Source organism: Danio aesculapii, chromosome 1 (genome assembly GCF_903798145.1).
Source record: "Danio aesculapii chromosome 1, fDanAes4.1, whole genome shotgun sequence".
NCBI classification, from domain to species: domain Eukaryota; kingdom Metazoa; phylum Chordata; class Actinopteri; order Cypriniformes; family Danionidae; genus Danio; species Danio aesculapii.
This window is the reverse complement of record NC_079435.1, coordinates 9,807,255-9,822,764: the sequence shown is the minus strand read 5'-3', so window position 1 is coordinate 9,822,764 and position 15,510 is coordinate 9,807,255. Positions and strand designations below refer to the sequence as shown.

Below are 15,510 nucleotides of genomic sequence, written 5' to 3'. Positions count from 1 at the left end.
AATAATAATACAAATCAATTCTGGAATCTGTATTAAAACATTCAACACTTAAATATTAATGTTTCTAACTCTACCTGTCCACGATCTCGTTGAGGATGAGGTTTGCCAGTTTGCTGTCCACATTTTTGAAGTTCTTCATGTCTCTTTTCCTCTGAGGTGATGCAGTGGCAGTGGTGCCGGCTTTAATATTATTTTTGCCTTTGACCGTGGGCCCCTAAAAAAACCAAACACAATTACACAGTTCACATTGTGCTCCCTGTATAGACCGAATGTGAAGTCGGACCCTGTGAGACAAACCTTCTGATTGTTTTGAGTGCCAGTCCTGCCACTCTGAGCTGCTGAAGGAGTGCGGTTCAGACCTGATGCATTCGGGGCAGATTTGGGAGGATTTTTGGGGCGCAAAGAAGTTTGATTTGTGATTGTAAGAGTGTCCTTCTTTTTGGAGACTGCTCCAGCAGCTGGGGCTACAAAAAAACACATTGAAAGAAATTCATTGAAATGTTAGGGTTTGACCAATTATCAGTGCCGATATGAACTTTTTTTTTATTTTTTTGTAATTATTATTTTTTTATATATATAGTTAACTGCATTGGTCAATTAAAAAAAAAAAAAAAGAACTTTTATAGAAATGCTACTCTTGTATAAGGGTTGTCCAATTATCAGTGCCGATATTAAACAGATTTTAGGATATCTGTATCGGTCAATAAAATTATGTAAACTCATAGAAATGTCACTAGAATAGGGGTTGACTGATTATTGGTGCCGATATTAAACATAATTATGGTTATCTGTATCATCAATAAAAAACAGGATGTACATTTATAGAGATGTCACTCTAGAATAGGGGTTCACGGATTATCTGTGCTGATATTAAACATATTTTAGGATATCTGTATCAGTCAATTTAAAAACCTGATAATGTACATTCATAAAAATGTTACTATATTATGGGGGTTGACTGATTATGGGTAACGATATTAAACATATTTATGGTTATCTGTATCTGTCAATTTAATGTACATTCATAGAAACGTCACTACAGAATAGGGGTTTACTGATTATCGGTGCCAATATTAAACATATTTTAGGTTATCTGTATTGGTCAATTTAAAAACCTGATGTACATTCATAAAAATTGTACCCTAGCATAGGGGTTAACTGATTATAATGCCGATATTAAACAGATTTTAGGTTATCTGTATCAGTCAACAAAAAACATGTACATTCAAAGAATTGTCACTGTATAATAGCACTTGACTGATTATCAGTGCTGATATTAAACATATTTTAGCTTATCTGTATTGTTCAATTTAAAAACCTGATGTACATTAATAAAAATGCAATATTAGAATAGGGGTTGACTAATTATCGATGTCAATGTTAAACATATTTATGGTAATCTGAATGGGTCAATTTTAAAAAACTGATTTGCAGATAATATAATTTAATTTTGTAGTAAACCAGTAGTAAAGGCTGCTCCATCTGAAAGCACTGAGAGTTAAAGTTGCTAATAATTTAATAATTTGCATTACATTTAAAAAAGCAACATATTTCTTCAAACACAAGCAGCATTTATTAACCTTTTGTAGAACAAATAATATTTAATATCATGTTTTAAGTCCCGCTGCACAACATCAGTCAAGTTTTTTTTATATAAAATCCTTCAGTGCCATAATGTTTTCTCATCCATTTATTAAGGAATAAAATGCCTTACTTTATAGTATTCAGTGCAGAATTAAAAGCTACATTGTTTAGCTTTGCATATACTTGACCATAATACAATTATAATATTATAAATATATGTTTTAAAGCATTTTAAAAAGTCTTTTGTCAAAGCCTTTTTTTCTTTATTTTTATGCCAAACTTAAATATCAGTTATCATTTTACTTGAACTGTAATAATCAGAATCAGCCCTAAAAACACATATCAGCCAACCTCTGCTCTAAAGTCTGTCTGCTGAGCCTTTAATACGGCACACAGAATTCCCAGAATCCTGTGCTCAGCCCTAACACACACCCACCTGGACGCAGATTCCCGTTGGAGAAAGAGCAGAAAGAATCATCAGAGCTGCTATCTGCTGGAGACTTTGAGAGCAGATTGCCTTTGTGTTTGAAGAACAGAAAACAGAAAGAAGAGAGAGAAATATCTGAGGAGAAACCAAAACTCCAGAGGAAATCAGTAAAGATATGATTAAATAGTGAAGAATATGTCCAGGTTACACTTATAAACATTATACATATTTACACTGCCTGACAAAAGTCGCCTATCCAAGTTTTAGGAACAACAATTAATAACTTGACTTCTAGTTGATCATTTGGTATCAGAAGTGGTTTATATGAAAGGTAAAAGCCTCTATAATACGCTTATTTTACCAAAATAAAACATGCCCTGATTTTTATTATGTAATTAGGACCCTGACTTTTGCTTTCAGGAACTTTGATGTGGAGGCTGAAGTATGAGAAGGAGCGCTATCCTGCTGAAGAATATGCCCTCTCCTGTGGTTTGTAGCACAAATGTCTTGATATCTCGGGCTGTTGATGTTGCCATCTACTCTTGCACGCCCCCATACTGAATATAACCCCAAACCATGATTCTTCCTTCACCAAACTTGACTGATTTCCATGAGAATCTTCCAATAGGTCTTCTGCAGTATTTGTGATGATTGATCGAACTTCTGCCACTTTTCCAAATGATCAACTAGAAGTCAAGTTATTATGTGTTGCTCTTACAACTGGGATCAATGACAAGACTTTTGCCAGGTAGTGTATATTTCAGATTTTTTAATATTGAGCATTATTAAATAAAACAATAGCAATTTAGTAATGACCAGTTTATGTATTTTGTATGAAACTGCAATAAAAGGAGGATACAACAAACTAATTGTAAAGTACTATACAGAAAACACATAGCTATGTATGCATGTATGAAGTGGTACAATTTTATAAACATTTTCCTACAAAAATATTTTAAGCCTCACAGAAAAGGGTAAATATCACTTTGTAGGGCTTTTTTTTTAAACAAATGCCACAGAATAAAGATGTAAATAGAAATTAAATACTTAATTTTGATTTCAATTACAATAGAGGCTTGTTTTGCTTTGTTCTAAGTAACCTGGACATTTTCTTGACTGGTTTATTGGCAGATTTAAGCAGGTCCCAAAGCAGAAACCCAACAAAAGTGTTGTACATTGAGAGAGGAGAAGGAATAGAGTCAGTAAACAATGATTAATTCAATAAAGCATGTTAAAAATGCTCTCTCCTATCTTTCTTTTATTAACAGAGATGACTATAAAGCAGCCATAACATGTGAAGGGCTAAACACTAAACACACCTTCACCTTTGATCACCTTTCAATCACAAGCATAAATGTGACATGAATCATTATAGAAAGACTTAGAATAGTCTTAATTGCCCTACAGAATCAACCCAATCAATCTAAAATTATGAATTCTTTCTAAATAGAGCCATTCATATCCTCTGGTGAAAATGTACAAAAAAATTATAATGTGTAATGCATAAAAATAAAATATCGTAATGTCTGTTTTTTTCCAATATCATGCAGGCCTAATCCTCGCAGTCTCTGCTTACCCAGAAGCTCCAGCCGGTCTTTGGCCATGGTCAGGTTGGTGATCATTTTGTCCTGGAGTTTTCTGGCTCTGTCTGCCTTCTCGCCTAAAACAGATTAACAGCTTCTGTCAGCTCCTACAAAAGTGCAATAACTCCTAAACAGAAACATGGAAGGCAATATGCACCACTGAATAAAAATGTTATGTTAAAGATGACTTTTTGTCCTACAATTCTGATGTTTTTCTTGTAATTTTGTATTTACATCTCACATTTCTGACTATTTTAACCATTTTTTTTATTTCAGGGTGTCTGCAGGTTTCCTCACGTGAAATTTAAGACTTTTTAAGGTCTTTTATGACCATTATGAATTAAATATTAGATTTAAACGGTTAAATGCTAAGGATTTTTTTTCTAATAGCCTGGTTGGGCCACTAGAATTGTCTTTAACTTGCCCTATAAAAAAAAAATTCTTAGCCACATTTTAAATAATGTGTCAAAACAAGCCTTTTTTTCAACATAGCTTTTCTTTAAAAGAAGAAGCTTTAAATATTATAATAAACTAAATATAAATAAACTTACATGAACATTTAAAAGTGATTTAAGACCTGCAAGACATTTTATCAGTAAATTTGAGACATTTTAAGGCTTAAAATTTAATATTTAAAATTTAAGACATATTAAGACCCCGCAGACACACTGACATTTACATCTCACAATTTTGACTTTCTTCTTGCAGTGTTGTAATAAGCCGTGTAATAATGTGTTTACACACTGACAGAAATCAATATGACTGAATAATCTCACCAGCTCCAGTGACCTGAATCTGGATGCCCTTCTCCAGTTCAGCGATGCCTTTTCTGTACCACTGCACCGCCTTCTGCTTATCACCTACAACAAAACACAGACCACACACAGTAAAGCACAGTAAATATTAAGACCACCACCCAAAACTAACACGCCACAGTCGATCTCACAGACCACTTTCAAACTTTCAGATACATTTCACTTCACAGGTATTATTCTATTATATTATATTGTCAGTGCTCAAAGTTGGAAAGAATGTATTTAAATAAATCAGTACGTGCTAAAAGTCATGCATGGCTTAGCCATGTGGCCCTGGGCATGATGGGACACTGCTGATGATGATGAAGCTATTGAACTGAGCTCTTTGTTTCTACTGATGCTGCTGCTGGCATCTCTCCAAACTACACAGACAAAAACAACATGATCACGTGATATGAGCAGCGGAGCAAATCCAGCTCACAATTTAATTCAACATTTTTTAAATATAATTTATTAAACATAGAACTACATATTTTCAGTCATGTAGTTTTAAAGTATAAATGTTTGCACCTTGAAACATTTTTATTTTTTTTGCCTCGATTAGATTTTATCATATCAGAAAAATATCTTATATTTTGTTTTAGTATGATCAGTACTTGATTAAAAAATTGAAATCACAATGTTATACTGTTATTGCAAAACTTAACAATACTGCATGTTTTCCCAGTACATACTGGACACCTATATCAGGTATAGCTCCCGGAGCTGAAGGCAAACATTATTCATGATAATTTTAAGCTCTGGAAATGAAAGTAAAACCAGCAGTAAAAACACCCCGTGGCCCACTTTACCGTGCTTGAATGCTAGAGTCAGATACTTCCTGTTTTTCCAACCTATATAAAACAAAATGAAGCCTTCTTATCATGGCCATACAATTAATGACTAAACAATACAAACTATATTTTTATTTATATAGCATGGAGACCTAATATCCTATTTAAATTAATGTAAAATCAAGTCTACAGATGATTATGTAAAGATCAACTGTTAAAATGTTTTAGATAACTCCTTTATTGCAATATTTGCAGGTGAGAAACAGTAATATAACTTAAAATACTTTGGATGAATTATATAATTAACATAATAATATAATAACATCATTTTAAAATATTATGATGTGTTTGCATAGTAAAAATAGGATTGGAGGTTCATTCCGCCGTGGCGACCTCTGAAATAGAGACTAAGCCGAAGGAAAATGAATAAATTAATGAAAATAGGATTAAAGAGGTGGTTCACCCAACCGTTTCTCATCCTACACCTCTCTCGGAATTAACTTCTTCTGTTAAACACAAATGAAATACTGAAGAATGTTTGGAAAAAGCAGCCATTGACCTACATAGTATTTTTCATTTCCACTATGGATGTCAATGGCTGCTTTTATCCAAACATTCTTCAAAATATCTTCTTTTGTGTCTGACAGAAGAAAGAAACACACAAATATTTATAACCACGTTTAGTGTGAGTAAAGGCAGAGGAAATGTTTATTTTTGGCTGAACTACCGCATTTAACAACAATGATAGTATTCACTTTAATGAAACTTTGATAATTAATAACTGTATTCGTAATGTTCACATACAAACGTGTTCGTAGGCTCAATTTAATATTTTTTGCAAAAACCATACTCAAACACCCGTCAAATAAGGGTAAAGTAACATATTGTGAGGTAAAGTTGGTTTTATATTTGCATATTCTGACCTTCTCCTTAATAATATAATTTCAGAAAAGTATTGTTTGCAAATTCTAAACAGGGAAATCATAACAGCAGCCAATAAGTATCAACGAATGAGGTAAAGTTGGTTCTATATTCACACATTTCAGACTTTCCCCTTAATAATATTATTTTTAAAAAGTATTATTTGCAAATCCTAAATAGAGCAACCATATTAGCACTGACTATCCAATTTTAACATTGTTCACAGTCAACTAAATAGTGCTAATGTTGCTCTGAAGCCATACTTCCATGCAATTTCAGACCAAATATTCATAGTAGCATGGTAAACTAACTATATATATATATGTGTGTGTGTGTGTGTAAAAAAATGAACGAATGTAGGAATATAAAGCCAACTTTTTATCAATAATGGATTGAGGTAGTTTTATACGCACACATTTGGACTTTCACCTTAAGAATATATTTTCAGAAACGTTATCTTTGTTAATTTAAACAGTAGAATCGCATTAGCAGCCAATGACTATCAAAGTACAACACTGTTCACAGTTAAATAACTAGTGCTAATGTTGTTTTGAAGTCATACTTACATGTGATTTCAGGCCGCATATATAAAGTACCATGTTAAACAATATAGGGAGCGTGTCACTGAACGAATGTGCGAATATAAAACCAACTTGACTTCAATAGATATAACAGCAGGTAAGTTACCTTTCTCGTCCTCGTCGATCTGCAGAGCCACAGAAATGAACTCGAAGGCTTGTTTGTGGTAGTTTCGGATCCGCTCTCCTGTCTCTTCACTGCCGTCGGAGCCGCACTCTTTGGCCCGGGCCGCCATGGCTCGGCGGATCGGCTGACACAGCCACCGGAGAAGCAATAGGAGCACTCGCAGAAACCACTCCGGGACCCTGGACAGGGAGCGGGTGTAAAAGCGCAGGCGGTTCCCCCGCGCGCTCCCGTCAGACACCGGACCGCAGGCGCGTCCTCCTCTGAGTCTCACTCTGTGCCCAGAATTCATTCACCCTACTCGGGCTCTCCATACCATAACGGACCGGGATAATGGGCAAAGGAGAGTTTATTCCAGGGTGATGTCCAGCTGTCCAGTTTGTTTTCGACCGTATCGATCGCGGAAGTCTGCTGTTTGTGTTTGGAGCAAACCGGTCTCGCGCTGATGACGTCAAAGACCTCGCGTCGCGGAGCACTGTGTTTTCACAAAACAGACATAAATTTAGCAATAAAAATATGAGAAATGTGTTTCATTCATTTTCTTTTCGGCTTAGTCTCTTTGTTAATTCTACAGCGGAATGAACCGCCAACTTATCCAGCACACGTTTTACGCAGCGGATGCCCTTCCAGCTGCAACCTTTCTCTGGGAAACATCCATACACACTCATTTGAATATATTGGGGTAAAATAAATGCTCATATTATAAAGACATGGCGGGGGAAAATGTCATTTAATGCAGTGCTTCTTGTACAATCTAAGACCCACTTTATATCTGATATCACTTTAGCCAGTGGAGATCGCTGATTTTTAAAGAAAGCAGACCGATTAACCCAGGTTACTGTCAAATTAAAACTCCTATTAGCATGCTTCGGCATATACCCCATTGGAAAGAAAGAGTCAATAGAGCCGCCATTTTAGTACAGGGTAGGGCTCCTTTGAAATGAATGCGGGACCAAGCTGCAGTGGAGGACTGTGGCCATCCAGAGCCATTAATATATATATATATATATATATATATATATATATATATATATATATATATATATATATATATATATATATATATATATATATATATATATATGTGTGTGTGGCTCTGGGTGGCCACAGTCCTCCACTGCAGCTTGGTCCCGCAGTGGAGGACTGTGGCCATCCAGAGCCATTAATATATATATATATATATATATATATATATATATATATATATATATATATATATATATATATATATATATATATATATATATATATATATATATATATATACACATATATATATATGATTGGGAGTTTTCCCGGCGGTCAATATGCAATGTTTTTTTTAAATTACGAAAATTATAATTTTACATCACTTTTCTACATTGATGGACAAGTGACCGCACTGGTATTCCTGACAAAGAGCGTGTGTTTGTGTGTATGGAAATGTACTATACACCTGTTGAACTTGATCTAGTAGTGATCTTGATCAGTAGTGATCTTGATCAGTAGTGATTATTAAACCACTCTGAACTGAGCAAAACTGAACTGAACTTAAACACTACAAACTGAACTACACTGTTCCAATTTACTATGACCTTTTATGTGAAGCTGCTTTGACACAATCTACATTGTATAAGCGCTATACAAATAAAGGTGAATTAAATCTAATCCGTGTCCTGAAACACAGCCCATCTCCTGCTTTCACTTCTCATTCTGACGGAGGGATCGATTCAGACCAGAGCAGACAAAAAGTCTCTGCAGGCCACGCCCGGTTTAGATCCTACTTCGCGTCATTCAAGCGCGCGTTTTGCGCATGCGCAACGTCCACTGCGTAGAAACCAACAACAAACTATGGCGGACGGTAAGTGCAGTTTCTGAGCTTTGTGCTTTATCTTACGCTCATGAATTATCCAGTTACTATATTTACCACACTTTTAGCTCTCCTCAGTGTTAGCAAACGACAAAGAGCGTTAAATCTCTGCTTGTTTTAAGTAATGAGCTTTTCTGCAGTGGCCCACTGAATCCCGCCATTGACTACAGTATGTAACTTCACATGCACATATGCAAGACTCAGAATGTACTGCAATGTATTAGTTGTTAAATTAAATGTATTTAATATTTCCTAATGGGCGGTTTTATTGTGCAGTAGCAAAAATGACTAACTCATATGCTCAAACACTACTGAAACCGACCGGTTTTATTAAACGGAGTCATATTAATCAATCATATTAATGTAACGACATCGTTTAACTTTAATATACACCATTATGAGGGATGTAAACAAAAACAGTGGTCCCAGCAAATTTCCTGTTTTACATTTTTAATTTCTATAGCTTCCGAGAATCCAAAAAGAGTCACATATTGATAAATAATGTTATGATCGCTGTTTTAACATTGAGTTATGATTGACTTGCCTCTTGTTACAGTTATGAAATAGTTTGATAACAAGCAGGCCAATGACATGACCACATCGAAATGGTCTGATTAATATGATTTAATAATCCATTTTATTGGCCCTTACAGAACACACTGATGCCGGGGAGAGCATGGAGGGACACACTGCTGTAAGTATCATTAGTCGAAGTTCATATAAAGTAAGAGAGTTTGTGTTTATTCTTGTGTTTTTCGGTTTATTTCAGGTCCCTGAAAATCCTCATGCAGAATATGGCCTCACGGAAAACATCCAGGTAATATGGTTTGCTTTTTGTTACATTGACAAATGTTTTGGTTATATCTGAGAAACATGAACAAATAAATAAAAAGTTGTTCTTTAATGCATTATTTGCAAGTGAAAAACAAGAAGACCAAAACACAAATGAAAATATCTGAAACATTAAAGCAAATAAATCAATTAAAATAGCTAAAAGATGTATATATAAAAAAAAAACAATTATGAAAAAAATGTGCAGCAAAGGGATCAGAAATATCTAATATATCCAAATACTAAATATCCAAATACTAAAATTAAAATACCTAATAGTTAAATATACATTGCATAAATTATACATTGCATCTCGATATAAAATACTTTAGTTTTTGATATATTAATGGTATCTGGATATATTATATTTGGATATTATTATTTTAACGCAGTCGCATGTTTTATTTGTATGTTTCTCCAGAGAATAGCGGAGAATGAGAAAACGGCTGAAAAAGTGGGCAAACAGAAGGTGGACCCTCAGACGCTGCAGACTCTTCCCACACGAGCGTATCTGGATCAGACGGTGGTTCCTATTCTGCTGCAGGGCTTGTCGGTTCTGGCTAAGGAAAGGTCTGTATTAGTTCATCTAAAGGATAGTTCGCTTCCTTTACTTGCTTCAAACCTGCTTGCTTTTCTTTCTTCTGTTAAACACAAAAGAAGATATTTTGAAGAATGCTGGAAACCGGTAACCATTGACTTCAATAATATTCATTTTACTTGCTATGGAAGTCAATGTTACAGGTTTTCAGCATTATTCAAATTGTCTTCTCTTGTGTTTAACAGAAGAACGAAACTCTAAAGTCAAGTAAATAGTCAATCTTATTTTTAGGTGAACTTTGCCTTTAACTTCTTGCTGTGTTCTTCACAAACATCATAATTAATTTCTTTGCATAGATTATGATTTCCATCAACGTTTGAAAGACAGACCTTGTTGAGGTTCCCAGAGTAATTCTTTCCAGTTGTTTTCCAATAGAGATACAGCTAAACGCCTATAAAACTTTCATTCTCAAATATTTCCCAATTGATGTTTAATGGAGCAAAGAAATGTTCACAGTATTTTCTATTTTATCTTTTATGCTGGAGAAAGTCTTATTTGTTTTAGTTTGGCTGGAATAAAAGCAGTTTGAATACTTTTGTTAATATTATTATTTTCCTTGATGATCTTTTTCTGATTGGCTGCTGAATAAACCAAGATTGTCTTATGACTTACCTAATTATCCTGACTTTAAACTAATTAAAGTCTTTAAATTTTACTTAAATTTTGCAAACTAGTAAAATATTATGTCTTTTCATCAGATTATGAAATGAATTACTAGAAATTACTATTTAAAACTATTATGTTTAAAAAAATGTGCTAAAAAATCATATTACACAGCACTTGGGAATTAAAATTTACAGGAGGGCTACTTATTTTGCCTTAAACTATATATAAAAGTACATAATTAAATATTTAAATATATAAAAAAACTTTTTGTTAAAGAATTGTTAAAGAAAAAAGAAAAAAAAAAGCCCTGAATCAAACCAACCAGTCTGGAAACTTACCACCACATGATTTAAAACAGACAAAAATCTCAAACATTAGTGAGAGTGGGTGGAGCTGAAGCTCTTTTGGTGTACTTGTAACTGCTATTGGTGTAATTTTCAGTAAAGCATCATGGGTAATTAAGTTTTTCTGCACAAATTTCAAGATCAAACTTGGTTATTTAAAAAAATAATTTGCAGTGTTACAACAGAGGGCTTGAAGAAAAGCATAAACCATTGATGATCATCCTCAAAGCTCACAGTGAAGGCTGATTTATACTTCTGCGTCAAGCGCACGCATATGCACCGGTCCAGCCTTTGCTTGTCGCAGATGATGATGCGCATCTCTCAAATCATTTAACTACACATCGCAACAATGCGTAGCGCAAGCTATGATTGATTGGCTAGGTAACAGTGACGTGTGGGCAGTGCTGAGAGCCCAATGGTGCGAGTGTTAACAAGTGTTGAGTCCCGTGAAGGAGCTCCAGATGGAAACTTTTGTTCTGTGTTTACCTTATGATTAAAGTTGTTGCATGTCCGCCGGTTCCCGCCTCTGAATGAGCAAGTTTTAGCTATTTGTACAGTAAGATACCATTGAAAAAATACAAAACACCAGTGAAGAAACTCGACACAGAGAAACATAACATAACGTACTGCGAACAGCACGCAGAAGTATAAATGCAGGACTACGCGCAAGGCAGGCACCATGGGTGGGCAAACTCAGTCCTGAAGGGCCGGTGTCCTGCACAGTTTAGCTCCAACTCTGATCAAACACACCTGCTTATAGATAAGTAGTGATCTTGAAGACACTGATTAGCATGTTCAGGTGTGTTTTATTAGAGTTGAAGCTAAACTATGCAGGACACCGGCCCTCCAGGACCGAGTTTGCCCACCCCTGGGTTATGCTGATCACTCAACGCAGAAGTTTAAATCAGCCTTAATTCTGTCTTTAAAAGTTACCACAAGTAATTGATAAAAATTAGTTTCCCTGTAGAGAAAACTAATGCAGTTTTTACTTCTGGAACCTGATTGTAAAATATTGATTTCAATAATGCATGGATATATATATATTGAAATGTTGTTAACACTTTATTTTGATGGTCCGTTTGAGTATTAGTAGACTGTCTGCTGAATATCTGGTGATACTGCTGCTAAACAGACATTTAACTGACTATAAATAACTTTCATGTCAATGTACACCAACCCTAACCCCAACGTAACAGTCTACTTATAATCTAATGAGAGAATTAGTTGGCATGTAGATGCAAATGTAACCTAAATTCAACAAACAGACCATCAAAATAAAGTGTGACCGAAGTGTTTATTGTCTAATTAAATGTCCTCCCTGATCAATGAAGTGTTTAATCTCTCTGTCCGTCTTTCTCCAGGCCTCCAAATCCCATCGAGTTTTTAGCAGCTTTCTTACTGAAGAACAAATCTCAGTTTGAGGAGCGGAATTAAAGGCACATCGTGGAGGAATTAGGGTTTTGTTTAGTTTGTGTGTTGTGAATTTAAATGTTACGGTGTCACACTTCACTTCTTGTTTTGTTTTGCCAACATCACTGTAGTTTTTTTAAACTAATAAAACGTTCAAGCAGCAATTGTATATGTATTCAGTGTTGCTTTTCTTTATTGCTGGGCACCAAAATAGTCAAATGTTTTGGCTAAAGTATTCACAGAATGTTTCAGCTCAAATATTATTATGCTATACCCTAAATGCCCCTTTTTTAGTTTTAGCATAGTCTTTTTAAAAGTTTAAGTTACTTTAAATGCAAGTGGGCAGCTGCTCCCTGCCCTTATTTCCAGAAGAGGGGTGAAGCCTTTACAGCTTTTCTTAGTTATGCTGTGGTCACGCTAGAGTTTTAGCATGCGAAATTCTGTTGGATGGCACTGCGAAAAGGGGCGGGATTAAACTAGATGATTAGACATTTAAAAAAGCGAGGGATTGGTACATTTTTTTACAGTTTTGTCCAGAAAGGTCACGTTTTAATCTTCGATTGGTCCCACAGAGACAAATGATGTGATTTCGCAGGTCAGAGTTCTCCAAGCTTGAACTTTGCAATGCAGCAAACTGCGAAAATTGTCACAAGAGGTTACGTTTCTGGTCTGCCACATTGGCATGCGTATGAATGGAAGTCTATGGGGCAAAAAGTGCAGTGCGACTGCAGCTTCACTCCCTGAGCAAAACTTCTGCATGTGTTCTAAAGTCCTGTCAGTTTAAACTCTCATGAAAGCACAGAATGGTGGTTGGCGAGTATTAAAGAATAATAAGGGGCAAAAATAAGGGGTTTAAACACAGTTGAGTGGCAATAGTCTGTGAATATAACCAGCCTCTAATGGTCAAAATGTATTAATTTAATTTGTTTATAATCACACTTGTTAAAAACAGTCTGCAGAAACAATTTGATTGACATTCCCCTGTTGTTCGTGTCGTCAGAGGTGGGAAGCCCCGCCCATTAGTGACAATTTCTCACTCATTAGTACATTAAGTTAGTCATGTTTTGAATCTGCCACTATGCTGACACATAGACATCTGTAGCTCCGCCTTCTTTTGAAAAGAGCACAGTCTCATTTGAATTTAAAGCGACAGTCACCAAAACGACAATTTGGATCAACGACTAATGCTGCGTTCACACCAGACGCAGAAGACGCGCCAAACGCGAGTGATTTACATGTTAAGTCAATGCAGAGAGACGAATAGACATCCTGCGGCACGTTTTATGCACGAATCACTCAAGTTCGAATATCTGGACTTCAGCGGACATTCGCGTCATGTTAACCAATCAGGAGCTTGCTCTTGTAGGGGCGTGATTATGATGTAGCGCCTGTTGTTGGCGTCCCGGGGGAAAATCCTCCTGACTACACCGACAACAGTTTTTCAAATTGGGCTCGGCTCAGTCAGAAGCGCCGCTAAATGCTTCCATCATCCAGGTTAAGTTTCTGGAGGAGGTTATGAGTTCACAGAGCTGGGTGCACCTCTGAAAGGATCTAGTGGACTCAGACACGGCTCCAAACGAATTGACGCTGTTTTTCAGCCTTCATAAAGCACATAAACACAGCTATTTTCTCAATAAAATCCATGTTAGCTATTTAGCAATGCAGCTACAGTCACCAGACAGACAGACGCCCTCCCGATGACGCGAATCGGCATCTGTTCTGAAGTGAATTTGACGCGCGAATGAAGCGAGTAAACTCAAAATATTCATTTATGAGCGATTTATCCGCATGTTTCACATCTGGTGTGAACACAGCAAAGGGACTGTTTCAAATACACACTCTAGGGGCATCAAAGATTTATGTTGTAAAAAGGGGAATAATAGGTCCCCTTAAAATTAAGTCAGATACACACAAAGATTTTACATGATCAAAGTAATAAAGTAAAAAACACAGTAGTACTTCTAAACATTTTATGCAACAAACTGTTGGAAAATCCACAGAAATCCAGCTCAGGAAAAATCCTTCATTCTGGTTTATTTATTTGTATACTTTTTAAATTATTATTATTACACGACACTGAGCATTGTGCATGACAATAACAAAGACGAAAGAAAAAACGGTGAACATATAAAAACAATTCAAATTTTAATCTGTAGTAAATATAATTTCTTTTCTTCAGTATAAAGATAAAACGCACTCTGCATTTGCAAAATATTCCTAAACCACCCACACATGTTTCTCAGGCAGCTCTAATCCATGAACCGTCTCATGAAGCCATATAAAAACCATTGAAAGTGATGTTTGTTTCAATCCAGTTAACAGCTAATAAAAAACAAGAGATTTATACAGCTGAGAGAGAATCGTACAGGGAATAACTCTCGTTAGCCTGTTATAATTACACGCCACAAACACGTTTCCAAACCCACACTAGGGTCAAGTAGTTATAGATGCCACTTTATGTTAGAGGGATAGTTCACCCAAAAATGTAAATTCCGTCATAATTGACTCACCTGTTGCTGTGTGAGTTTCTTTCTTCAGTTGAACACAATGTAAAGGCCCCGGTAGATCAAAGATCAAACAAAATCGAAAAAAGAACTGAAATTACACAATTTCGAACAAGATCCAGCCAAAATGAAGTTATTATTGAATTAGTTTGACGTTTGTTTGAAGTACACCGGGGCCTTGAGATAACGATATACTGATGAATGTCGGCAAAATACAGCCATTAGCTGTATCCATCCAAAGATGTGAATTAAATTAGTGCAAAACTGAAATATCGCATAAAAGACGTAATAAAGCAGTGTTTCCATCCAATGAGTCAAAGACAAAATCGTCACTTCCTGATTAACTGGCGCCAAATATCAAGAATAAGAACTGAATTTACTGTGGTAGGAGAAGCTGCGTGAATCTTTTCCTTATTTAATAAATGAGTTTGAAGGTGTGAGATGTGGAGCACAGACGCTCTTAACAATTCTGGACGCAATCAATAATATATTAACACTAATACTGAAACAATTCACCTTATTCTCTGCGTTCGAGTGGGCGCAGCCATTTGAATCATTTTGGC

General features: G+C 35.6%; 2 protein-coding genes across 3 annotated transcripts in view; one reads left to right on the top strand and one right to left on the bottom strand.

Moving 5' to 3' along the window:
• Positions 1–15,510, bottom strand: part of spast (spastin) — a 32,489-nt gene that overhangs the window by 11,542 nt on the left and 5,437 nt on the right. The window contains exons 2-7 of one of the 2 annotated variants that reach the window (XM_056456536.1): positions 6,791–7,280; positions 4,371–4,454; positions 3,588–3,671; positions 2,021–2,101; positions 298–464; positions 75–214 (exon numbers count right to left, since the gene is read on the bottom strand). In XM_056456536.1, coding sequence (XP_056312511.1) covers positions 75–214; positions 298–464; positions 2,021–2,101; positions 3,588–3,671; positions 4,371–4,454; positions 6,791–7,097 — 863 coding nt within the window. In that variant the 5' untranslated portion in view covers positions 7,098–7,280. The remainder of the gene's footprint in view (positions 1–74; positions 215–297; positions 465–2,020; positions 2,102–3,587; positions 3,672–4,370; positions 4,455–6,790; positions 7,281–15,510) is intronic. The other variant, XM_056456537.1, reaches the window with a different exon arrangement.
• dpy30 (dpy-30 histone methyltransferase complex regulatory subunit) lies at positions 8,581–12,612 on the top strand. The gene is made up of 5 exons (XM_056456541.1): positions 8,581–8,645; positions 9,308–9,348; positions 9,424–9,471; positions 9,907–10,055; positions 12,395–12,612. Exons 1-5 carry the CDS (start codon positions 8,636–8,638, stop codon positions 12,465–12,467), a joined length of 321 nt encoding a protein of 106 aa, XP_056312516.1. The 5' UTR covers positions 8,581–8,635; the 3' UTR covers positions 12,468–12,612.